Genomic DNA, 27,413 nt, shown 5'->3' with positions numbered 1-27,413 from the left:
ATCCAGTTGCTTTACCCAACTAGAAGAGGCCAACGATGTGATCACACAGGAAAACAGATTGTAATCTGGACCACTTGCAGTGTGGTCCGGTGCAATCTATTTCCCCGTGATCAGACAACACACAGAGAAATGAGCTCCAGCCTGACCTGGATTCATATCCAAGCTGGATCTTTTTAACTCCAGGAATAGGACTTCTATTTTAGAGGGCTAGACTGGAGAAATTCCCTGGGAGATGAAAGGGTTGCCTTAAGTGAGATTGCATCTGCTCAAGCGATCCTTTCCAGTGCAATCAGGCATATGCCTTGGTAGCTGTCTGATCACATCCCTACTGAGACATTACTGGATGCTGAGTCAACAGCTCTGTAAATGCCGTTGACTCAACTGGTCTATTTTAGTTGTGGCTACTCATTCAATTCAGGCTACTCTCTTCCTTGTCTATGCCATATAAAAACTTTAAAAATACCCTGTGCCCAGAATAATCTCCACACTGGATGCAGGTCTCTGGGATGACCTCATAAATCATGGTGTCTGCTGTACAGGTCTGCCCCAAATGCCGGAGATAGAAAAGACATCTTCCAACGTCTTCTGATCACTTTGAACACCTGGGAACAGAACTGGCCTGGAATGCTTCCAGGAGGATCTATACACTACACTTAGCATGCATTATTAATGTATTAAGAGCTATTTTTGCCCCATAATCCTTTATTATTTTTTCTTAGGGTGGACAGTGTGGGGACGGCATCCAAGTACGGAATCTCACATGTATGGTGCATGATGGCTCTTTATCAGCAGCATCTAAGCAAGTAGAAAATGCACAATGTGGAGAGCTTCCAGCTAAAGATAGTGCCCTGCAACTTCCATGTTCGGTGCCTTGCCCAGGTAAACTCTTTGGAGGGCTTTTATGCAGGACTGGATCGAGTTCTGCAAAGCCAATGGGCCACTGTAGTTTGACCTGTATTTTCAGCCTACACCTGCCAGTCCAAACTTAAACACAACTACTCAGAGGTAACTTGCACGGTCCGAACTCCTATGGGGATTTGATATATGTGCAAGAAGAATCCCAAAGGTTGGTGAACCTCACTGACAAGGTTTTTGTTGCATGTCTATAGTAGGCCAGATTGTCTGCCTGATTGTGTGCTCAGAACAGCCCTTGGCCCCCCATCAATTGGCCATGGCAACTTCAGTTGTTCTGCTTGTTGGTGTATAAAATGTATAAAAAACTACCACCAAAGATGGCAACCAGTTAGCGGAGGTCTGCGTTTCTCCTCTGCTTCAGGGTTTTTTGTTTGTTTGTTCCTTTTTTGTTTTCTGCTTCTTTCTTTTTTTTCCCATTAATTTGCTTACCTTGGTCTGTTGTGATCTTTATCCTGGCTTACCTTTTGCCTCTTGCTTTTTTATGGTTATGTTGCAGCTTGTTTTGTTATATGTAGTTCTTTCACAGTTTCTTTATAGCTTTTTAAAAATAGTTTCTCTGCAACTGTTGTGGTCAGCTTCTTTACTGACCACAACAGCAAAATGAAACAGCGTTTTCATTTTTGCTTCCTTCATTGACTTCCTCGTACGGTCATTCCCAGTTTCAAGGCTGTGTTTTTCTGCTTGCCTCAGTTGGAGAGATGAAATCCAGCTTCCTTTGCATGTTATTGTTTAATTTAAAATTACATGTCTAATTTTATGTTATGATTGAATTAATTTTGTTGATTTCATTATTATTGTATTTTTGTTTTGTTAATTTGTAATATTTCTGGTCTTTTCCTTTTCCCTTCTTTTTGTTTGACATGGAATGGAGGGCCTGGCCCCCTAGCGGGGGTCCTCTGAACATCAGAGTGATTACGGGTAGAGGGAGGTATGGCATTGGCACAGTTCCTACTTGTTGCAAAAGAACAATAAACAGAGGTTTGAAGGCTGGTCACTGTTCTGGCACTGTGACCAACTTTCAGACTCGAGGTAGTCAGACCAGCCATCCCTCTACTCTAAATCTGGTGTTGTTGAATGCCAGGTCTGTATCCAACAAATCTCAGATTATCCAAGACCTTATTCTGGAGGAGGATGCAGACCTGGTGTGCATAACTGAGACTTGGATGGGCGGGGAAGGGGGTGTTCCCTTGGCCCTTGCCTGCCCTCCAGGTTATGCAGTCCAACACCAGGGTAGACTGGAGGGGTGGGGAGGAGTAGCCATTGTCTATAAAAATGCTCTAGAGGTTGTTAGGTGCTCCACAGTGGTGACACCAGGTCTTGAGGCCCTACACGTGTTGATTGGGGCCAGGGATGGTATTGGGATCTTGCTAGGTTACCATGCTCCCCACAACCCAACCATTTCCTTACTGGAGCTGGCAGACTTCATCTCTGCGACACTGTTGGAATCGCCAAGGTTTTTGGACTTGGCTGATTTCAACATCCATGCGAATGCAGAGGTTTCTAGTCCGGCTCTTAAGTTCTTGGAAACCACTGCTTCCTTGGACATGTCCTAACATGTCAACAGCCCCACCCATGTGGGCGGTCACACGTTAGACCTGGTGTTTTCCCCCAAGCGGAGTGAGTGTGGTCTAATGGTGACTGACCTTGTGTCAGTCCCCTTGTCATGGTTGGATTACCGCCTAATAAAATGCAACCTGTCAGTGGCTGTCCCCACAAGGAGCAAGGACCTATTTTAATGGTCCACCCTCAAAGGTTACTGAATCCTATAGGATTCCAGGACTCCATCAGAGGGATTCTGGCTGATCTGACTGGTGCTTCTGTCAAGGCTCTGGTTGATGGCTGGCTTGCCGCTGCTACTAGGGCTGTTCACACAATCACTCCTAAACGCCCTTTCCATTGCAGAGCTCATTCAGCACCCTGGTTTAACCAGCAGCTAAGAGCTATGAAGCAAAGTATGAGAAGGCTAGAGTGCAAGTGGAGACGAAACCTGACGGATTATAATCAAAAAGCTGTCAGGATCGCTACTAACCTTTACCTTACCAGGGTGAGGGCTGCCAGTCGAGCTTTCTTCGCTGCCCGGATAAGTGAAACTTCAAATCAGCAGTGGAACTTTTCTGTATCATCTGCGATCTATCCGGGATTGGTCTAAGTGATAGGCCTCGTACTAGTGCTTCACCTGACCAATTTGCAGCATTTTAAAAATCTAAAGCGGAGGCTATCTGCCGGGAGCTCTCTCCTTTTTTGAACACAGTAGATCGAGCAGAGACATCCAGCAGTCTGCCTTGCCCAATGAGACTCGATCTCTTTCAGCCTGTGATGCCAGATATGGTGGACACTGCGCTTGACCGCTGTCATGCCACCTCCTCCTACCTTGACCCTTGCCAGGTGTGGCTAATCAAAGCAGCCAGGCCAGTAACAACTGAATGGGCCACTGCAATAATTAATGGGTCTCTCCAGGAGACACTCTTTAGGCCCATTAGGAAGAATCCAAGTTTGGTGGTGGATGACATTGGCAATTATAGGCCCGTCACCAATGTTTCTTTCTTCAGCAAAGTGGTAGAGAGGGTGGTGACTGACCAGCTCCAGGCCCTTTTGAATGAAACAAACACCTTGGATCCATTTCAGTTGGGCTTCAGGACGTGCCACAGTACTGAAATGGTATTGGTTGCCCTGTTTGATGCCCTGCTGAGGGAGGCCGACAGGGGCAAAATGTCTCTCTTGGTCCTTCTCGACATCTCAGCCACCTGCAATACCATCAACCACAGTATCCTCCTGGGGAGGCTGTCTGAGCTGGGAATCAGTGGTTTGGCATTAGCCTGGCTCCGATCCTTCTTGGAGGACCGTCCCCAGAGAGTACATCTTGGGGAGAATGTATTGGCTCCATGGAATCTTAATTGTGGGGTTCTGCAGGGCACAATTATCTCCCCAATGCTGTTTAATATCTACATGAGGCTGCTGGATCAGGTCATCCGGGGGTGTGGGGCTTTGTGTCATTAGTACGCTGATGACACCCAGCTTTACATTTCCTTTTCTCCAACAACAGTGGATGCCATTTCGTCCCTTCAGTGCTGTCTGGAAGCTGTATTGAAATGGATGCAAGTGAATGGTCTGAGGCTGAACCCGGACAAGACAGAGGTCCAGAGGGTGGGTGGCCCTGATATTGGTGGTTTAGGAAACTCCCTCTCCTTTGGGGGGTTGACTCTCACCATGAAGAGTGGGGTTTGCAGCTTGGGGGTCCACCTGGATCTGGCACTTACCATGGAAACCCAGGTAGTGTCAGTAGTCTGCACCGCCTATTTCCATCTTCAGCGGATTGCCCAGCTATGTTCCTGTCTTGATGTGGGGGCCCTCACCACTCTGGTCCATGCTTTTTTCCTGGAAGACATGCCAAGCTATGCAGAATGGTTGTGTTTCCTGTGCACAATGGCATCTTTCAAGAGCAGGCTTCGCTGGGCAAGAGCAGAAGAAACACCAAAGTGTGCAAGGTTGTTAGAATTCCTCAGAGAACAGGATCTTGCCTGCATTGGATTTACCAACAATGGCATTAAGCTGGACAGCATGTTCCCAGTGTAAGGGGCAGGCCAGCAGGGGATACAGGGGAAGGGCCCAAAAGGCAATGCCGTGTCTCCTGCTAATGACAGGAATACTTGAATGCCTGGACAACAAGCTCCTGTTGCTCCAGATATATGTAAACAAGTGTCTAGCATTCTCCACCTGCAACAGACTTAACGTTTACCTGTCATTCTGTCCGTCTCCCTGAAGCTCAGAAGTGCCTCGCTGTTGCAAGTGTTCTGAGAAGAGAAGACAAATAAGTCTGCAGCAGGGCAGTGGGGGATGGAGACAAGAGAGAGGGAGGACAACTATTATTTATTTATTTGAAATATTTTTATCCCTCCTTTCTCCTTAAAAAGAACCCAAGACAGCTTCCTAAACACTTCTCTGTGAGCTTTTTCTCTTCAGCCTCAACACTGCTGTAACGGGGAACCCTCTAGGTTTTCTAATTTCATGCAGCTTTTGTGAGCCCTGGGGATGGCATCTGCCTGAGGAGGGCAGCTGAAAAAAGAGGTTGTAGACCTACTGCTTTAGGAGACAAAACAGCATCGAGCTGGATTATGCCCCCTGTTCTTCCCAGCTCCAAATCCTGGTAACAATAGAAGTGAAGAGAAGGGGGAGAACTCTCTTCGCATGCCAGAGTTTCATTTTTGCACACACTGGCTCTGATCAATAGTGGGATGAGAGAGACTTGCCTCTGTGCCTGCTAAGTGAGGAGGAGAGCACCAACCAACCAGCTGAGGTGTAAGCAGAGAAAAGTGGGGAAGAAATGGGGGAAGGTGGTGCCATGTTGGACACAGAGAAGAGGAAACTCCCAAGTTCACAAAGGAAGCAAAGGCACTGGAATGTGAATGCAAATGGAGCCAAAGAAGCCGGACCAGTGATGACACGGAGAGGTCATGGATCAGATGAGAAAGCAGGCTGGCTAGGCCCAGAGGCCAATGATCTCTCACTGTCTTTTAACCAGTAGTGTGCAACTGTAAACATGAGAGCTGTGCACTGGTACTGTAAGTAAAACACTATATAGACTACCGGTATCTCAAGGAAGCAAGACCTGCTGTCTTTTATAGCAAAACTATTTTTTTTTAAATGACACATTGTGTTCCCCAGTTTATTCGAAGAATAGATCTTTCTGAACCTTCTGGCTTAAAGCCTGTTCGTAATATGATTTTAAGCATATATGTCCGCCTGTTACTTGTAAACAAACCACCACTACTATAATACTCTGGGTGTGCATGCATGCTGACTATTTAATGTTACCGTAGAAAATAAATGAAACATACTTTTAATATGAAAACTGGCATAAATCTAGGGTGGGGAATCTTCAGCCCTTCATATTTTGAGTAACTAGCACACTTGTTTTCTAACTCACCCTTCGCCAGGCTGGGATAGGAAAGATTAGAATTGGAGTCCAACAGCACCTGGAGGGCTACAGGTTGTCCAAATCTGGTCGAAACTGCATAAAGGAGTTTTTCAGGAAGTCATTTTTGAGAGCAAAGAGATAAGAAGTTGCCAAGCCAACTGTTGGGACCTATCGGGCATTATTCTCATCCCTTCCCACCCTTCATGGATATAAACTGAAACTGGTTGGGAATGTTGGAAGCCAAGTTGGAAATGCTGCCTGTTTAGGATGCTGTAGTCACATCCTGCATTAACAGTCCCTTTGAGCCAGGGAACAATGAAGTGGACCTTCTGGCTGTATAATTGCGATGGATCTAAGGCCAGAACTGTAGTTGATTTTGTTGTCTCTCTTTTGGGCTGCAGGCGATTGTCACTTGACAGAATGGTCCGAGTGGAGTTCTTGTGAACTGACATGCATAGACGGCAGGAGCTTTGAAACAACGGGTCGCCAGTCTCGGTCAAGAACGTTCATAATTCAGTCCTTTGATAACCAAGACAGCTGCCCTGAACAAGAGGTGGAAACTCGCCCTTGCTCTGGTAGGGAATATTTCTGCCACAGCCATTTTCTCCCAGAGGAAGGTTCACTTGTGTAGCATGTTCTTGTTATTTATTGTCCTTGCTTCCCAAAATTATTCAAAAGGAAAGAGTGAAGGAAACAGAGGGGAGGGTGTATTCAGTCCTGTGGAAAGGAATGAACAGGCAGATACTGAATGTACGTCTTCGACAAGAACAAATAAACAAACCCTCCACGTCCTTGTTACTATTCTCTTTGCATGCTTTAGACGTGTTGGTTTAATTATCTCCCTCTTAGCCAGTTCTGTATTTTATTTGAAAGGAAAGCAGAAGGCATTTCAAATAAATGCAAACTGATCACTGTTGCCACGTTTGGATTATAGGAGGGAAGTGCTATAATTATGTATGGAAAACAAGCCTTTGGCAAGATAACGAACGTGCCGCATGGTGCCAGAGATCGGATGGAATGAACGTCACAGGTAGGGTCGTCTGCAAGTCGGCTGCTGTTGCTGTGGCTTCACAGTTTAGAAATGCATCTCCACTGTGATGTGTGCTGGTGAAAGTGGTTGTAATTAGAAAGCTCTTTGAGAAAAAGAAAAACTGCCCATTACACATTTTTTTTTATATTCTTTTTGTTGGCCATTTCAGCAAGATAGGTTTTGAGAACTAGTGGCTGGCCAGATATTGAACTACAATTCTTATCATCCTATACCATTGGCTATACTGGCCAGAGCTGATGGGGATTGCAGTCCAGTCATATCTGAAGACCTCATAGGTGGCCCACCTCTGATCTACAATCAGAAATTGGAGAAGTCAAAATCCATGTAATCTGCAATCCCCCTTATTCTGTCTTTTCACCAGGTATCCTCCCTGATGTCTTTTAGAAAAATATCTAAATCATTCGTGCTTCTTTAAGTGTTTAAAAAATATCTTGCAGTGTACATCGCTGTAACTGCTGATAAGTTCTGCCACTCCTGTACAAATCTAATGAGCACAAATTTATTTTGGCGAATGAGGAAATGCACCTAGATAGACACAAACCAGAGAGAAGGTATTTAAACAGCATCCTACAGATAATGAAACTGATTTAGATATTTTTTAAACAAGCCAACGAAACTCACAAGTCTCCCTAAGAACAGCTGACAATTTAGCGTGCTCTTATCTTTGTGATGTTCCTAACATTCTGCCTCATGTTAGTCAAGGCAGGCACATGAAATGAAGTAACTTGGCCCCTTCCAAATTCGTGCTGATATTTTTTTACTCCCTCAAATTTAGTTATATATGGTTGCTTTTCTCTTTTTTAAAATTGTACAGCTGTTTGTTTGTTTTAGCCACTTCATGAATTCACTTTGGCTGAAGTAGGATATAAATATTTTAAATAAATGAATAGTTCAGCTGCCAGTTGCAGGCAGGAGTCTATGCCCATAGTCAGAGCAGCTCACAGAGGGATCAGCGCATACAAGATGAAGAGAGCAGGTGCAATCGCAGAAAGATGTCCTCTAAGTAAATAGCTCCAGCTGATTCGTCTGCAAAACACTGCTGTGAATATGTATTATATAAATATTGTATAGGGATCACGTTTTATCGAAGCACACTTCAAATAAGACTGCAGAGAGAATTAAACAACCAAGTGCTTAATTCAGAACAGCTACGAATAGTTAATTCTCCATTACATTTTGTACTTTGCTCCTGTCGCTAAGAAACACTCCTGGAAGTGAGGGAATTAGTCCAGTTAAGATAGTGAATCTGTTTAGCCATAGAAAACCTATTAAGGGCAATGGATAGGGTAAAACTATCTTTGAAAGAATTTGGAGAGATAAAAGGTTTACAAATAAATTGGCATAAATCAGAGATGGCGGTGTTTAATAATAATAACGGGGGAGAACTAAATAGTGAAAAATGAAATTAAGACCTGAAAGTCTGCTAAGTATTTAGGTATAAATATAGCTATGAATTTAGAGAAATTAAGAGAATAAAACCTTAAAAAATGAAGCAAGAAATAGAAAAAAACCAAGTTAGATGATTATAGAAAAAACACATTTCCATGGTTTTGAAGAACAGTGGTGATTAAAATGAAAATTTTACCTAGGATTTTTTTTATTTAGGATGTCGCTGATAGAGTTAATTGAAGAGATGCTATACAGCTCAAAATTATGAGACTTTCTGACATGAGAAATATTACAGTATATTGACAATCAACTAAGATACATTGGGGATATTATTTTGCACTCCAATAAAGTAATATGGTACGATATGGACTCACTAGAATTAGATTCAGATTTTGAGGATATTCTTTTCAGACCATTTAATTAGGGTAGAAGTAGAGAAATTGTAAAACATGCTATCGCTTTGGAACAAATAGAGAAAAATGCCTAGTCCATCAATTCCCTCATTATGTCTCGTGTTAGAACTGGAGAACTGTCCAGTAAATTTGAGAAATTTGTAGAAGTTATTAAGAGGAAAACAAGTTATTAAATGAAAAGACTGGGTAGAAAATATGGAGAATAGAGAAAAAATGAAAGACGTAATAGGGATGGAGAAAGTATATTTCTTTAATTTAATACAATTAGAATAGTGGACAAGAAAATGGCAAATATAGGGAATTTGTCAAGTTTGAGGAAATAGTATTACCAAAGGAAAGTGCAGATGAAAATAAAATAATGCTGTATAAGCAAAATTTATAAAATATTACATGAAGTGGAGGATCAACAGGATTCACTTAAATCTTCATGGGAATATGACCTGAGAGAGAGAAAAATAAGTATTAGAATTTGGGAGAAAATATGGGATATAAGAATATTGAAATTATGCCTATAAAGATTAAGGAACATTTTTATCAGCTGGTGATAACTCTGATGAAATAAAATCAAATAAATACGAATTATTCTGTTGGAGAGGTTGCCAGAAAACTGCTACATATTTTCATATATGGTGGGAATGCAGGAATATACTGTATTGAAATTTTGGCAACCGTTTTTAAAAAAATAAAAATAAAGGACATAACTAAGCAACATTTAAAGGTACAGTATGTTTTTTAAAAGCATTTTTATTAATATTTGACAAAGAGCAGGTCTTTGCCTGCTTGCAGAATGTCAACAAAGATGGGGCCTGCCTGGTCTCTTGTGGGAGGGAGTTCCAAAGTCTGGGAGCAACAATAGAGAAGGTCCTCTCCTATGATGGGACCAAGAGAAAGGCCTCTCCTGATGATCTTATTGCTCAAGCAGGCTCATCAAGGGACACACAGTCAGTGAGACAGGGCTTTACAAATTAGAGCCAGCACTTTGAGTTGTGCCCAGAAACTGATTGGCAGTCAGTGGAGCTGCTGTAACTGGGGGCATTATGTGACCTCTGCGACCAGCCCCAGTTATCAATCTGGTTGCTGTGTTTTTGACCTGCTGAAGGAAAGAAGGGGTTATTAAAAAGGTATACTTTTAAAGACATGTGATATGCAGTGTTGATTATGTATCAAGAAAAAGGAAGGAAATGCATCATTGCAAGAGTCACTACAATTCTGGAAGGGGTGGGGACTCCATGAAGGGAAGAAAATTGGCTAGCTCTCCAATCGTCCTGGTGTGTTTGGAGGCATTTTGTTTTGACGTTTTTGTGTTAGTAGAGTTTTTTGGTTGTGTAGCATATTATTCTGTTTATACTGTTTTGTTCTGGTATGTTTTATGTTTGTTATTAATAAACAAATTATTATTAAAAATGGTAGTGAACCTGTCAGAGTGACCATTGGGGGGAGGATCTCTATGGCATGTCGTGTTTTTCCCCCTGCAACCTATGCTTGAGCTTATGGACAAGGGAGTTAACATGTTTATGAGTAATCTGGTGAGAAAGGCCAGATAACTCACAAACATGTTTGAACTTGCTTATGGATTCAAATGTAGGTTGCAGAGAAAATGTGAAATGTCATAGAAATGCTCCCCCTAGTGACCACCACATTCACAGAGAGCGGGTTCACATTTGTCCATTGTATCTTATATGGGACTTCAGCACCATGTGGAGGGAGAACAGCTCCATGGGAGAACTCATACAGAAGGTCCCAAGCACAATCTCCGGCATCGCCAAGAAGAGCTGGAACAATAACTCCGTGGAACTGTGGGGAGCTGCTGCCAGTCAGGGCCAGAAATACTTCGCTTCAGAGATCTTTAGACCAGTTTAATATAAATCAGCCTCCTGTGTTGCAGCAGTCTTTTGTCTGCAACATATTGACCTAGAAACACTGTTTGTGTGAACTACTGCTTCCAGGGGTATGTGGTGCACAGAGCTACTGCAATATGGGCAATCGCCTGTATTGGTATTGTTGGCTTTAAAAAAGAGAGAGAAATAAAAATAGATTGGGATTTATTTATTTTTTTGGACTACAAATGCTGTATTTCTCATTCCAAGAGCTCTAGCTCCCTCGCAGGTGTTTTATAAACACCTCACATTGGAGAAAAGCCTAAACTGGAAGGCTTTGAAGCCTAGCCAAGCTTAGTTCCATTTAGCTTCCTACTCAGAAACAAATCTCCCGACTACCACCATGCCAAGAAGAAGCAGCTTGGGTGGACCTAAGGATGTTGCATTCTTAGCAAAGTTTCCTCGACTTTAAGGAGAGATACTCCTTAACTTGTCTCATCTCTGCATGAACCATTCCTTTTTGATCCATGTGCTTTTAAAAACCTGTTCACTATCTATCTTTCTATTTTATCTATTTGGGGGTATGCTGGAACATAACATCTATGTAATTGAATTTTTGGAAAGGGGAGAGATGCCAGGTTTGACAGCTATAGTTTAAGTTGTCAGTATGGACTAAAGACAAACTTCCATAAGTCTAGGCATCTTCGGAATGGTATGGATACAGTGTTCTTGCCATCTCACCCACCCAGCTGCCAAGGCAGTGCCTCACCATAACCAAGTAACCTGCGGATACTCCTGACTCATTTGGAAATGTATCTTTGATTATTTCTCCTGACAATTGCTCTTACAGGGGGTTGTTCTCTTCAGATGCAGCCAGCTACAACAAGGCAATGCAGCCCAGCTTGTAAGAAGCCATTCTCTTACTGCACACAGGTAATCCAGACAGCGAAATTTACATAGTCAGAATGAATAGCATTGACACTTAAATAAATATTCTTTGAATTTTTTAAAAAAGCTTTCTTATGTGCAAGAGGTATACTTCAGTAGGACTTCACTTGGAGGGAGATTCCAGGAATTGAATTTGATGTATAAATTGGAAGAGGAGCGCATGAGGACGCATGTGTGGGGAATCATTGTTTATATTTTGGTTTACTAAGGTTGTTTCCATTGACTGAATTCCCTGCAAGGCAGTGCGTAAATATAAAAGGAGCTTTGTAAGCCCAAAGCACATTTTTTTCACAGTAAGAGCAAGAGAAGGTATGTGCAGACAACTAAAGGGCAGTCCTCCACAGAACCTGCTACCACTTGAGGAAGCTGTCTGCAGTGTATTGTATAGTAAACAGAATTTTTACTTTGCATCCACACCCACGTATGTATTCTGGGAAGCTGAGGAATAGTAATATTTTAGTTGCTCCATGGCAAGTATCTCAGAGGGCTATGGCAGAACATGTAGCCTTTCAGCTACTCTGGGACTATGATTCCTGACATCTCTCACCACTGGCTCTGATGCCTGGCATTTGCAGTTCCACAATATCTGAATGGTTATCTGTTCCCACCATCTGGAGAGCTACCCAGTGCCTTTATGCTCACCGTAGAGAGTTTTGAAAATACTCTCTCTATTTACCTTCACTGAGGAGGCCAAGTCAAAAGCCTCCGGAGCAGAAGCAGCTCACTCTCTGCCATTTGTCTGAACCTTTTCAGATGCTTCCTTTGAGATCACATGTTGGACATTTCACCCCTCCCCCAAATATTCCTTACACTTACACAACTAGCTACCCTTATAGGAAATCAGCATTTCTCCAGCCTAGCTGCAATAACATTGAATGGTAGCACCAAGCAACAGATAAATTATCAGGACACAAGCAATCTGTCCTGACTATGTTGAAAGACTCTACATCAGGGGTTCCCAACTTTGGGTTCCAAGACATTCTTGGACTGCATTTCCCAGAAGCCCTTTCCAGCACAGCTAGTGGTGAAGGCTTCTGGGAGTTTTAGTCCAAGAATGTCTAGGGATACAATGTTGGGAACCATGATTCTAGAGCAATGGTTCCCAAACTTGGGCTCCCAGATGATCCCAGATGCTTTGGGTCTCATATTGATACCTTGCGTGGTCATGAGGCAGCTCACCAAACCCTCGGTCTCAGTATATCTCGTGTCAAAAGGATACATGCTGAGAGAGCTATAAATGAGGTTAGTAGACTCCAGAGATCACAGGGTTGCACCATCTGGGGACTGCCACACACTTTTTAAAAACAAATATGTCTTAGAAACGCCATATAAAAGCCCCTTTGTACTCTCTAGTCACCAAAGGAAAAAAAGTAAACGTTTTTTTAAAATTGGGGATGAAAGAGGACAGAGGTGCTGGGAGCCCCTCAATACATAGCAAAATTGTCCCCATACTCTAGATGGCACAAAGGGACTTTCTGAGCAAACGATAGGGGTTTTTGAGGTGCTGGGGACCTGCAGTGGTGCTGGGGGTGACATTTTGGTCCCTGGGTTGTATGTGGGCCATGGGCTACACAGAGCCTGCCCCGGGCTATAGACTAATTGTTCTTAACTTGGAAAACATTTCCTTTCGATGTCAAAGCTCAAAGGGATCCATTTCATATCCACAAGACAGTTCACAGTGATTTCACCTACATGATTAAGGATGGCAGACAGCATGTTATATGTTGTAGAAACTTTACTTTTATTTTGCCTCTGAAATGCAGTTAAAATAGAAACCGTTGTATCTTAATGTATTGCGCAATGCAGTCAAATGTATACTTGCTTAGAAGCCCTGTCTGTCTAATTACTACTGCAGTAATTGTGTATAGGATGACATTGTTGGGTATAAAATAGGTTATGTTGGAAAAAATATTTTGTCAGTCACTCTGATTTTGCAGGGTTTTCTGTAGTGTGGTCTTTCTGTAGCACAGATTGTACATCCCGTGTGTCTACTGCAATATATGTATCCAAACAATGTGAAAAAAGAGGAAAAAACATGCATTGCTTTATTCTCCTTCATAAGAACTAGAAATTTCCCCCAAAAGCTGGAATTTCACCACTGAATTAACAAAGCATTTGGCATTGTTGAGTGTCAAGCTGTGGAAATCTTTTATGAATAGTTCATATGTGCTGAACTAATTTCAGTATTGTATGCATTCTTTTTACCTAGAGTGGTATCTGTGGTTGTGAGAGAGGCTATACAGAAATATTGAGATCAAATGGTTTTCTGGATTATTGCATGAAGATTCCTGGTTTAGAAGATAAGAAAGCTGATGTTAAAACAAATGCTGCAAAACATAAACCTGTCAACTCAAAAATGCATGACATTTTCAAAGGATGGTCAATCCAACCTTTCAATCAAGGTAAAACAAGAAGTCCTTTTTTAAAATTATCTTTGAAAAATACTTTGAAAAGTAAAATTTGTACACAGTGGATCAGAAAGCATGCTGGATAATATGCAAGCTTTTATTTGCAATATGATTTAATATTATTATTATAATATATCACAGTATAATCTTTATAAAATTGTGCAGTAACTTCATTTTATAGAATGACCTGGATTTCTTTCACAGCATTGCAATCAATGATGTTTTCACAATTCTTACACTACATATAAAGAAAGGCAGATTAATTGTTAATAAATGAAGTTGTCATGCAGGGGTGGAGCAGAAGTGTTAGGGCCCAGCACAAAGAACTAGACTTTCTACAATAATGGTTAAATACTTTAAACTTATGACTCTTCCCAGTCATCTTGGCCCTAGTCCAAGGGAGCTGGATAGGTAGCAGAAGGTTGGACACCTGCTGGTATGCTTATGAAACTGCTCTTCATGTCATCAAAATTGTGAGAGCTGACAATGATGTTACTCAGGGTACCATCCTACTCTCTTTTGTTTAACAAATTTTGATGCCGGCAGCATTGATTGTGTACTATCTACGTGGCTGAATGCATTCTCATGCCCACAGACCAGAATGTGGCATGGGTATGGAGCTGATCATCATGCACATTATTGTTTCTGTTACAAAGATTGGCTATGGTAAATTAAGGGCAGGGAATCATGCATATGTATGCCTTGTTAGCTTATATGTGGGTATAAAGCTATTTGGGGAGTGCATAGGTGGACAAATCGCACTCCCAGGCTGAAAGTTTCCCTGGGAGAAGAGTGCTACCTTTTTCCTATGACAAGCCATGATGAAATTTTAAACTTTTGGCTTCCACATGTGGTTAAGCCCCATTGATTCCACCAGACCATTCGCATAAGGAAAGTTTGAATCATGATCAAGGTGGTATATTAAGAATGCTTAGAAGCTGTCACTTCACCTGGAGTACTGTGCCCAGTTCTGGGTGCCACAGTTTAAGGATATTGACAAAGTAGACTATGTCTACGGGAGGGTGACCAAGATATGGTATTTGTTTTATTGTTGCAGATTTTGCAGCCTATGCTTAAGCATTTGCATCTCACCATTATATGGTGCCAAGATTTCTCTACACAATGTTCTTTCCTACTTAATAATTGTTGATTAGTAATAAGTGCATGGTGTCAAGTCAATTCCAACTGGTGCCAATCCTTTCAGGTTTTTTTTTATGTAGAGAATACATGCAATTCATTTCATCTAGGGGAACCCTGAGACTGTGCAACTTGACCAAGGCTTACCCAGGTTAGCACTTCTTTCAGAAGATACTGTGGGGAATTAAACTCCCAGCCTCTGGCTTTATAGCCGGATACCTAAACCACTGGGTTTTCTAGCCAGCCATTGTTGTTTAGGAACATTTTAACACTATGATCCACAAAAATATTTGAAATTTACATTTTTCCATCTTTCTTTATCTGCCCCAGATGGAAAACTTAAACTCTGGGTTTATGGAGTATCAGCTGGTGGATTTCTCATTATACTTTCCCTAATCTTCACCTCATATCTTGTTTGGTATGTATTTTATATATTTATGCCTTTCTCTGTTTTAGATACATTCTCTTGGAAGTAAGATGGATTAACTTGAATCAAGTTCATTTAAATCAAAATGGAAACTTGTCGGCATGGGATTTGGGAGGGGTTGTTTTGCTTCATTTTGACTACAATTCACCAAGAATTTCAACAGCTAAAATTCTGCTAGCTTTAGCTACAAAATCCAAGTCCTTGGAGATTCAGTATACACATATGTGCCCAAGCACGTTTCTCTCTGCAGTGATAGCTATTAAGCATAGAGAAAAAGGACATGGTAGAATTTTCAAAGTTCTAGGGGAATTGCAAGGCATTAGGGGACTGATAGGTTTTGAGAGGCACCCTCTACAGAGCCTAATGAGCAGAGAGACTACCAGCCTCCTAGTTCCTTAAAGCTTCCATCAAGCTTAGAATACTCCACCCCGTCCTTCTCCATGCTTAATAGCTGTTGCTGTAGATATAAATTTGCCAAGGCACAGGTGCATATACTGAAACTCCTATGAAGACTTGAAGTTTACCAGAACTCTAGCTGTAGAAATTACTGGTGAATTCTGGTAGCTGTAGTAAAAAAAAAAAATCCTGAAGTCTCTTGCCTAATAATTTGTCATCTTCCAAATTTACTTTGTCTTCTGCTGTGCAACTGCAACATGCATTTAGAAATCAATGCAGCATCCAAAAACATTGGTTTCCTAGAATCATAGAATAATTGACTTGGAAGGGGCCTATAAGGCCATCGAGTCCAAACTCTTGCTCAGTGCAAAATATCCAAATCAAAGCAGATCTGACAAGTGGTTGTCTAATTTTCTCTTGAGTGCCTCCAGTGCAGGCAGGCAGGCAGGCAGGCAGGTGTTTATATTCAAAGCATTTATAGCACACCCTATATCACAGGATCTGCCTAACAGATCTTAGTGATCAGGTAGAATTATATAGGGAAAGGCACTCCTTTAAGCAGTTTAGGGATTTATACGTAAGTCATCATCAACACCTTAAACTCAGATTGGACGTGTTTCAGCAGCCAGTTCAAATCCATCAGAACCCGTGTCATGTGGGTTCTGAAAGATGATCTTGCTAGCAGTTGAGCTGCTGCATACTGCAACATCCATGTCATCTTGAAGGGTAGCCCCACAGAGGGTGCATGGCACTAGTGTAATGGGGAGATTACCAGGGCATAGACTGTTATGATCAGGTTATCCTAGTCCAGGAATGGTGCCAGCTGGTGGACCAGTCAAGCTGGCACCAGGCACTCTGAGCCACAGAACTCACATAAGCCTCCAATGCCAAGGATAAATTTAGGGGTAGCCCCCAAACAACATGCCTGCTTCTTCAGGAGGAGTGTAACTCCATCCAGAACAGGTCTCCTGCCTAATTCCTAAAACACTGGTTCTTAACCTTGGGTTACTCAGGAGTTTTGGACTGCAACTCCCAGAAGCCTTCACCACCAGCTGTCCTGACTGGGGTTTCTGGGAGTTGCAGTTCAAAAGCATCCGAGTAACAAAGGTTAAGAACCACTGTCCTAGAACACAGAACTACCAAAGCAAAGAGTCTCCGTCTTGTTGGGATACAGCTTCAGTTATTGGTCCTCATCCAGCCTGTTACAGCCTCCAGACATTGGTCCAGCACTTGCACAGCCTCACCCAATCCAGATGATGAGATGAAGGCACAGTGTCATCAGCACATTGACACCAGAATTAGCATATAGCCGTGTAGCATGGAAAACTTTGGCTTGTTCATGTTATTTTGAAATTTTCTTAGCTGTGCCAAAGTATAAACAAGCATGTACAGGAGATAACCTTGTGTGCAACTAGAACTGTTTTTAATGTTGTTACCACAATAGTTATCAATGTTGAAAATACAAGACCATTTTAAAAACTGAGAAGCGGCTTTTCTCTATGGCTATGGCAACAGCTGTAGTGGCTTCATGGGGAACCTGCTAATGTTTGGACGTAATTGTTATTGCGACCTACTAGCATCGTATTGAACCACGTTCATTGTTATCAGTGTTAGACAGTAAGCTCAGTTCTCTTACTGAGAAGTAACAGGTCACTTCTTGGACAGTGATCACAAATGTCACTCAGTAAAGGGCTAAGCCAGACATTGGACTAGAGCTCCAGATACTTTGCATGGCCCAGTTACATCATTGTGGAATTTTCATTTTTAGTGTATTCAGACTGCATGGGGGAAATAATATAAGGGTACTTGTAATTCAGAGTTCCAGTTTTAGAAAGGACACGAGCCAATCAAAAGTAACCACATTTAAACCCCATTGATTTTAATGGGAACAAATCTAGCCATCCTCTTAGCCCTGTCATTGAAACCAATTATTTTTTAACTTTGGCTGGGTCATGCTTTAAGTGTGTGTATCTCTGTGTTTTTCCCTCCAACTAACATGTTTATTTTCTTAAAAGTATATTTCTTTTTCCCCCTTTTAGCAAAAAGCCGAAACAACAGCAACATGCTCCTCCACAGCAAAAATGTTTGACCTTAGCCTACGATGGAGATGTTGACATGTAACATAGACAGAAATCCAAATGTAGACATCGGTTGCCTTAATTGCTTCCTTCTCCCGCCTTTTTTGTTTTGTTTCGTTTTATATGAGTCATACATCTCAGTTTGAGTTTTGTTTTGTTCGTCTGTTTTCATGTTTGTGTTTTGAAATAACCTCCCCCTGATACAACTTGGTGGAATGCAACTTGCAAATCCAATCATTTTGCCTCTTGATTTACCAGAAAAATACCATTGAAGGACCTTCTGTATCTTTGTCCAAAGTGGCATCTCAGAAATTCATCCCTTCCTATTGATCAGTGGGCAAAAGGACAAACTAGTCCTTCTACAGACGTTTACGGATTTTTACTTTTAAAAGCATGACAATCCTGTGGGGAGAAAAAATGACATTTACTGTATAGAACAAGTTGGACACTGCATCGTTATGCACTATATTAGTGCAAACTTCTTTATTCCTCACCTCTTTCAACAATAAGTTTTCTAATATTTACCGTTGAGTTACTGTAGGAATTGTCAAACTGATTCATGTATTTTTTCAAAATTACGTTGATTTCCTTTGGTTTTTAAAGTTATCTTTATTGGACAGGAAAGCAGTTTCCTTTCCCTTCCATCAGAGGGGCAGGATAATAAACATTATCAACACTTTGGAGCATAAAATCCAGCTGGCTTTCTAAGCAAGCAGTTTTTTTAAAAAAACCAAACAGAAAACAAGGTGGACACAAAGTTTTGGTGACTAGGGAGATGATGAATGGTCAAAGTATATTTTAAATTCGTATTAAACCATTTAGATACATTTTTAACCATGGAAAACTGTAATTAAGTTTGTTTAATATGAATTCTGCTTTTGTAATTTAAATTTTATTATCTGAAAAATTTGTAAATTCTTTTTTTAAAGTTTATTCTCTGACCTTATTTATTATGCATCTAACACACACACAAATACACACACACACACTGTTTGTAGAAGGTCTTGCTTTTTAAAAAAGTTTCCAAATCTACATCCTGAACATCTTGAAGAAGATAAGTGTTTGTAATAGTATGTGTTGCAAGTAAGAAAGTGCCATCTTGTGGTATTGACATGTATTTATACACAAATAAAAAGGTAAAGAGTGTGGGAATGTTGATCGAAGATAACACTGGAATCTCTCTCAATAAATACGACTTTCCTTTTTTGTCTGAGAAAATTAAAATCACATCCTAGCCTAGGGCACCATAATTCTGAGCAAAGTGCAAGAGAGAGGGAAGGGTTTAAAATGGGTTCAAGAAGTGATTACTGATTACAAACAAAAACAGTAAATCCCAACCCATTTTAAGCCAAAGTTGTTCTTCGTTAGAGACGTACTTTCCCAAATGGAGACATTTCTGTCAGATGCTCTCAAAGGGAACTGTGTGCGTTCCTTTCCTGCCGTGTGTATATTAGTGATCAGAAGAATCAAAGAAATAAGCAGCCAAGCCAAAAATAATATTCCAGGAATATTTCTAACGGGACTAATAGGAGAACAGGCAACTAAGGCTAAATGTCGTGTGACAAACGAAGTTTCTGCACTTACTTGCCAGAGGACTAAAAAAAAAAGATTCATCAGCACTTTGGTTCCTCCTCCCTCACAACAGCTACACTTGAATAAGAGAAGAATCCGTTTCCACCTTGGATGCCTACTGGGAGCGATTGGGGTAGAAAGTCGATTGCTCTGTCCTGCCCCACACAAGCAGGGAAAAGACCCGCTTGCTGAAATCCTGTTGTGTAACTTTTACACTATGTAAGACCAATGATATCATCAGCTTTTTAGAAGTTATAAATGACTGGAGCCCTGCCAATGTTTCAAGGCTCTCTTGGGAACCCTTTTTGCTTTTGGAACCAATGGGACAAGGGGAAGCCTTTAGTTGACAAAAATCAACACAACGACCTGGATGGTTTTACCAGAGGTGGTGATTTTTGGAAATTAAAGGATCCCGTTCCATCCTGCCCCCTCCCCGACAGCTTCACCATGATGAGAGGAATCTCAGCAGTGCCATAGAACCTTTAAGATGTGAGGAGGCATTGTAATTTTTTACTTTCTGAAAAACCATGGCGCAAAATTGTACAACAGAATTTCAGCCGCTGAGTGGCTGCCCTAACATTAGCTTTTATTCTAATTTTAAACCGTAAGCTATGCAACAGTGACTTTTCTGACAAAAGCAGTATGAAATTTGTCATATCTAAGCCTTAAAGATAGCAGAGAATTTCCTGCGCTCCAAAAGAGATTCATGGGAAGACAATGATCATTACCAAATTGACATCTCTGTTGTTCTATTGTTAAATATTGAACTGAGTTCTTCAAGACTGACATTCATTATCCCTGCACATAGTTTTAGTTCCATACGGACATGAAAGAACAGAATATTTTAAACACTGTGCCATTGTGTTCTAAAACCCAAAGCAGTATACAGTATCAGGTTTTCTTTTTTAAAACTGAATAACTGAGTATATTAAAAGTTGTCACACATCAAAAATGGATTCCTCTCCATTCACTCCCTCCATCTTTTGCCTTCTGTGCAGTGGAGATTGCTGTCTTGTTACCAGCACTGATATACAGGTGATTTTTGTACACAGAATTGGGGGTGGGAGTGGAGATACATCATTTTTGTCCTCCGGTAGGAAGATTTCTTGGGCCAGCCTTTGTTCTACCTTGTGACTTTGAAGACATCCTTGACAGGAAAAACAAAGGCTGAGTTTGGGCCATAGCTTCCCTAGATTACTAAACGTTTACCAGGAAGATGAGCTCCATAATTCTTCATTGGGCAAAGATAGTTTAGAACTTGGCCAAATGGAGTTTAGATTCGTATGAGGCAGAGGTGACAGAGGCAACAATTTACAGTTTCTCCTCCCTCTGCTAAACAAAAGCCTGGCTAAGAGCAGACTCGGCTTCATGTGTTCAGAGAAAAGTCTGCTTCTGAGCTCCTCAAACTATCACACATTTATTATACTCTTCAAATCATGAGCCAGAAATGTTTTGGAGATTTCCATGACAAATGGGGTCTGCACCTCTTGTGAGATGAAATGGAAGCATGGATGGTACAGTACCATGCTGCGGGTGAGAGAGATCCCCTCTGATTACTTCCGTCCCATATTACCTTTGAATTGGTTTGGAAGTCTGTATATATATCGCTGGATTCTAGTTTCCATCAGCCCAGCCAGTGGCCAGAGATGATGGGAACTGTAGTCAAAAACAGAACAAAACCTCGGAGGGTGGGTGACATGGGCATCATACCTGTGCTGTAAATAGAAAGTTTATGTGCATCAGGGAGGAAGTCCAGTCTTCCACTAGTTGTGCCAATCTTCTGTTTTAAACAGTGCAATTCAAAATAAGATAAGGCGCCTACAGCCAACCTTTTAATTCATTCTGTTGCATATACAGACTGGGGTGATTCATTTCCCAAGCCTATCAGAAGCTCCATTAAAGGTTCCATCTGGCAAGAAGCTACTTATATCACAACTGGGCTTTTAGTTAACAATGCTAACTGCTGTCCCACTTAGTTTTGGTAGACATTTGGTAAGGTAAAAGTAAAGGTTCCCCTTGACAATTTTTGTCCAGTCATATTCGACTCTAGGGGGCTGTGCTCATCCCCATTTCCAAGCCATAGAGCCAGCGTTTTGTCCGAAGACAATCTTCCGTGGTCACATGGCCAATGCGACTTAGACACGGAACACTGTTACCTTCCCACCGAGGTGGTCCCTATCTATCTACTTGCATTTGCATGCTTTTGAACCGCTAGGTTGGCGGGAGCTGGGACAAAGCGACGGGAGCTCACTCCATCGCATGGATTCGATCTTATGACTGCTGGTCTTCTGACCCTGCAGCACAGGCTTCTGCGGTTTAGCCCACAGCACCATCACGACCCCTCACGCATTTGGTATCTACAGCTATATTTCAGTCCTATTTCTTGAATCATGAATCACCAGTTTAAAACAGCTAAAAGCAAATACCACTTCTGTTGTAAATGCTCTGAGAATCAAAGTACACATTACTTTAAACATATAGCTAGCTTCCCCCACCCCCACATTAAAATACACATTATGAACCTGATCAATAGTTGTTTTTCTTTTGGTAAAAACAATAATTGATTTTAGGAAAATATACATTATTGGCTCTGAATTCAAAGCAATGTAAACAATGTATCCCAGGACAGTGATAATTTTCCTCTGAACGTCTAAACAGAAGGGCCAGTATCCTACCAAGGAAAGGTATGTTCTCCTCTCAATGCACAACCAGTTGTGTGACCGAGCTCACAACCAGTGTTTGGGCATGCAAAGGGAAGCTTGCTGAGGAAGGGGAGGAATGTCTCTATACAGTCTCCCTTCCTCAATCACATAATGCAGCACAATCCCAGACAGTCTTCATTTCCGACACATGTATTAAATTCATAAGGGAGGGACTATTCACATGCAAATTCTCTGTGCTTTCTCACCCATTATTCCACTTCGACAGCAAGTCTAAAGAGAAAGGTGAGAACAGCAGGTTCAGATTTCTAAATGGATTTAGAAAACATTGTTGCTTCTCATCCATCTCTCTCTCTCTCTCTCTTTCTCTCTGTGTGTGTTTTGCTTGCTGAACATTCTCTGCTATCTCCTAGAGGAGAACCTGAAAAGCTTTACATTGAGATTAAGAACTCTTAGAATTGACTCCTCCAGCCAGCCAAACTCATCCAGATGATGGCTATGATAGGAGTGTAACTTTTTCAACTTCTGTCCTAGAGAACACAATACTGTATATAGAAAAGTATCTTCTTTCTTAGCTAAACTTCAATTTCATCAGTAAGAGAGCCACTATGTTTTCTTTACTGCTTGTCACAAGAGTTCAAATAAGTTCAGATTCACACTTAGTAATGTCTCTATGTATATGGCTAATGTTCGGAGGATGAGATGGTTGGACAGTGTCATCGAAGCGACCAACATGAATTTGACCAAACTCCAGGAGGCAGTGGAAGACAGGAGGGCCTGGCGTGCTCTAGTCCATGGGGTCACGAAGAGTCGGACACGACTAAACGACTTAACAACAACAAATGTTCGTTGGCAGCTGGCATGCTCAAAGCATCGGCAAAGATGTGCCTTCGGCATTTTGATACACTGTTGGTTGAAATGGCATCCATTGATTTCAGCCAAGCTCAGGGTTTGGTGACCTGCGATTTATTGCTCTGTTGCAGCTTTTTGTCTGCAGCGCTCCTTGCAGTCCTGCTATCTAATCAATCCTCAGAACACCTCAGCTTGGTTGGTAAGTCGTATAGCTTAAATAATTAAGTGATTTGGATTTGCTGCTTCCAACCCTTACTTGTTTAAGAAGGTAGCTGACTTAATTAAGACAAGTGATGACAGATGACTTACCCAGAGGAACAAAATGTGGATAAAGTACCAGGCCTAATTTGGGCACAAAAGCAAAGCTGTAGAAATTTAAAACAGCTTCTAAAAGAATACTTTGGGTTGTGAAGCCAATCTTCACTTGCTCATAATTTCTTACTGCGGCAGTGTATGTTGCTCTCTGTTTCCCCTCTTCATCCTCATAATAACAGCCCTGTGGAGCTCAGGCTGAGAGAGTTACTGTCACCAAGTCATGATTTTCATGAGCCAGTGAGGACTTTAGCCAAGATCTCCCAAATTTCTGCCTGACACTTCATGAGTCCCAGAATATAGTCACATGACTACTGATCACACAGTGTCAACTGGACCTGAAGGTGCTCAGACAGTGATGTAGTGGATATTCCAAAGCAGCCTCAAAATCCTTAGCCTGAGAGGCAGATTGCAATTCCTGTCATTTACCTGTCAGTCATGTACTCTGGTGCCAAAATGGCACCTATCGAGGCACTCTGTATCTACACTGAAGGAATCAGAGCAGCAAATATAGTGTCCCCAATCCTGTTAAAGTCTTCTACCTGTTCTGTGAAGTACTTGCACCTTTTCAAAAGATGTTTGTGTGTTCAGAGAAGTGAAAACTTCTCTGAACGCAGAAGCCCCTGTTCAGGCATTCAGGTTAACCTGAGTACATGACAAGATAAAGCAAGCTGCTCTCACTCCCCTCGGTTCTCATTTTCTTTACACGGAGAGCCATAAAGGAAAGACTTCAAAAACACATGAGAAAAATCAGAATTCCCAGTTGTGTGGAAAGGCTGCACGCACAGAAGATCGAGCATGTCAGCACTCGCCACATGAGGAAAAGAGAGATGGTGTTCAGGGCTAACCTACTCTCTTTCTTCATGCATTCAGATTAATCCTATCCTGAATGCCAGAACAGGGCTAGAGGAAAGCCACCAACATAAAACTGCACTTGAAATGCAAGGAGATAATTTAGAGACAATTTGCAGGGACAGAAAAGTTCTTCAGCTTGATCTAAAACTGGACTGATAAACTGGCCATCACCACTATCAACAACAGCAGCAGCAGTAACAACAACAACAAGAGGTCCACCTTGTATTGTCCAAGCATTTGCATCTCAGGAACTGTGGTTGCTGTGTCAGCCACATCAGAGTGGTACTTTTCAAGCACATTAATGAAACAAGTGCATCCAGGAAGAGAGGCGGGCTTTAGATTTGGATGGGGAAACCATAATAGCTTGGAGAGAAATGTCTGAAATAAAAGTCTTTTGTTCATCAAAAAGCCACTTTGTTGGTTGATCTAGTCACATCAGTGGTGGTAATTGGTACATGAGCTAATAGTGGGGTTGGGGAGCAGCATTCACCCATGAGCCTGCAAAATAGCCAACTTTACCTCACCTGGTCAGAATCTTATCTTACATTCTAAAATAACTTCTGCGGATTTATTTTATTTATTAAATTTATACCCAGCCCATATAGTGGCAAGCCACTACTTTGGGTGCCTTACAATAGAAAACGAACATAAAACCACAACAAAAGGCAATCCCACCTCCACACACCTGCAATCCACCTAAATAACTATACGTACAAAAGTAAAAAATGGCAATGACAATACAACCAATTAAAATTAAAATTGCACAGTTAAACTATAATTTAAATCAAATTAAATTAAATAGGGAGAGGGTTACCAAAGGCCTGTCTGAAAACAATGTATTTATCTGTCTTCTAAACATGAATGATGAGATAAGTGACATCTAATACACTATACCTCAATTCCTTAGAAAGAGGGCAAATACCTATTACAAACAGACAGTCACAAACTCCATAATCTGAAACAAGTAATTTCAACTCATGATATTTCTAATCATCAGGGGGAAAGCAAATTACCATTAACTAAGTGCCAGATTATTACATTGGGAATGTAGCAATATGGTAGGTTGGTAATCCATAGCAACCTATGAACAGTTGAATAGAATCTGCATCACATCTCAAACGTTCTGGTCACATGTGGGTATATAATAACATTATCCTTATTACTTGGCAGGATTATATAGATTGCTGGTTCACCAGGTAGCCACATCACATCTCCCCACATTATCTAAAGTCACTTGGTCCATGGTCATTCATCATAAGGGGGGAAGCAGGAGTTTCGTATTTTAACAACATAAATACAGTGGGAGGGTTATGTCAACTGCTATCAGTTCATTCAAGTAGCAACAGGTAAGCTTCCAGATTTAGCTCCACTGAAATCAATGGAATCTACTGAACAAAATTAAAGAACATGGCCAAAGGCAGAAGAGAGGGGTTATTAAAATATGAATTCCCAATGCAGATCCAGCACAGGTAAACCTGAGGCTGTGTATCTGAAGAGCATAAGGCTGTTGTAATCCTGGAAATGAAAAGAAGAGTGAATCCATGGTGACTTGTTTCATCTGACAAAGCTCTTGGTTGTGAAATACTGGTCTTTAACAATGTAACCTTCAGAATCTCTAAAGATTGTATTGAAAGTGCACAGTCCGGATTGTGTGGCCCTCAAGTGGTCCAACAGGTCAAGACATGACAGTCAAGGATGAGAAATGCTACAACGTGAGTTTTTATTCCAGTAACAACACAACCTTAACAGGACAAAATGGTTTCTCTGAGTATCAATATCACATGGCCTACCTTCTTGAATCTCTGTCCTGAGCAGTGGTTAACTCCAGCCTCTATGGATCTACCATTGTTGTTGCTGGCCAGAGTCCCAAACATACTGCCTTCATGCCTGACTTCAAGCAACCCTAACCTCTGACTCCAGTTGGTGCAGATACTGAAAGTGGTGTTGACACCTCAATCTCCTTGGCTGCATTGGGGTCAGAGACTTGGAAGGGTTGGTCATCAGAAGATTACTGAAATGACCAGTGTGTCAAAACATGTCCAGTGGACAACCACAGTCCGTAAGGCTTCCCTGGGCAGCTCCTCCATGGGCCACGCCTCATCTCCCTGCTCTTCCTCCACTTGATCCACTATGTTTTTCAAAGTTCCTCTACCTTCTCTCAATGTCTCCACCCTCATTTTATATGCTCTTGAATAAGCTTCTTCCCCCTTCCAAGTCACACGCTTCTCATTACCCTGCTCCTTCTTGATGGACCCTCCGCTTGAAGTCACCCTGTTTGCTCCTCAAATATTCTAGAATATTCATCATAGGTTTGGTCTCTCTGACATGTTGTCTCCCTGTGACTGGGGCACTCTACCTCCATGGGAGAGACCATGGAGATTGCTCATATCGTGTCATACCACAAGGCTAGCTACCATAACTGAGAGGTCCCTGAAGACTAATAGAGGGGTTGGCAGGAGGCTGAGGCATGGTTGTTGGCCCAACAACTTTTCTGGGATCCCTCTCACCCCAATATACTATTTCTGGTGAAGCGTGTGTCTGTCCCAGTCATGTCATGTGTACATTAATCCTGAAGTGGGCATATAAAAGTACATAGCAGAGGATAGTTCCTACTCCCTTGCGTTCTTTTCTCCCCACATTGTGTCAGCCCAGACAACCAGTGATTTGAACCAAAAGTCAAAACACGGAAACACTGAATACTACCAGCCCTGTTCCGATACCTGGGTCCCCTTCCAGCGCTGGCAGGTGGGGCATTCTGGGGCAGCATCCTCTTGCATTCTCACTCTTCTTATCTCTGATAGTCCCAAGGCTCCTTGGCACAGGGGATATGAAAGCAACAGCTGAGCTCCAGTAACTGAATTATCTGGAGAAAAGGGGAGAAAAGTATGTCCGGTTTCAAATTTAAAATCACCGAAGGGAGTAAAAAAAAAATGTATTATTTTATTGTGTTTGAAATAAATTCTAAGAAATCCATTCCTCTCTGAGAACCATGTATACAAAAGAAATGTGTAGGAAGGCCTTCCTTCTCTTAACCTTTCACAGACTCCTTTCATTCATTGTGTCCAATGCAGCCACTGAAATACTGTTCCGTTGGTCAAATCTGGGTCTTTGCTGCCCTCTTTGTGCTGCTGAAAGAGACAGAAACATCAAATCGGCACACAATGCAGGACTCTCTTATTTTTTTAAAGCAGCGCTTTCCCTTTCTTTGGTCAAGTAAGAAGTGGTGGACTTCTATCACATATTTCTTCAATATTCAGGGGTTGTTCTT

The 27,413-nt window shown here is 41.6% G+C and overlaps 1 protein-coding gene and 1 long non-coding RNA gene across 3 annotated transcripts in view; one reads left to right on the top strand and one right to left on the bottom strand.

Annotated features, from left to right (window-relative positions):
* Positions 1-19,062, top strand: part of THSD7B (thrombospondin type 1 domain containing 7B) — a 642,879-nt gene extending 623,817 nt beyond the window's left edge. For both annotated transcript variants that reach the window (XM_078376996.1, XM_020779664.3), the window contains 7 exons: positions 720-879; positions 6,232-6,405; positions 6,765-6,860; positions 11,351-11,433; positions 13,658-13,850; positions 15,324-15,411; positions 17,856-19,062. In XM_078376996.1, coding sequence (XP_078233122.1) covers positions 720-879; positions 6,232-6,405; positions 6,765-6,860; positions 11,351-11,433; positions 13,658-13,850; positions 15,324-15,411; positions 17,856-17,937 — 876 coding nt within the window. In that variant the 3' untranslated portion in view covers positions 17,938-19,062. The remainder of the gene's footprint in view (positions 1-719; positions 880-6,231; positions 6,406-6,764; positions 6,861-11,350; positions 11,434-13,657; positions 13,851-15,323; positions 15,412-17,855) is intronic.
* On the bottom strand, positions 8,914-26,958 carry LOC140702789 (uncharacterized). Its single transcript, XR_012082052.2, has 3 exons — positions 26,866-26,958; positions 13,654-13,736; positions 8,914-9,123 (listed from the first exon to the last, which is right to left on the bottom strand). It is a non-coding gene; the product is annotated as an uncharacterized LOC140702789 (long non-coding RNA).
* Positions 26,959-27,413: the final 455 nt, after the last annotated feature.

Source organism: Pogona vitticeps, chromosome 1 (assembly GCF_051106095.1).
Source record: "Pogona vitticeps strain Pit_001003342236 chromosome 1, PviZW2.1, whole genome shotgun sequence".
Classification (NCBI taxonomy): Eukaryota; Metazoa; Chordata; class Lepidosauria; order Squamata; family Agamidae; genus Pogona; species Pogona vitticeps.
Note: the sequence above shows the minus strand (reverse complement) of the source record. Positions and strands in the feature narration are given on the sequence as shown.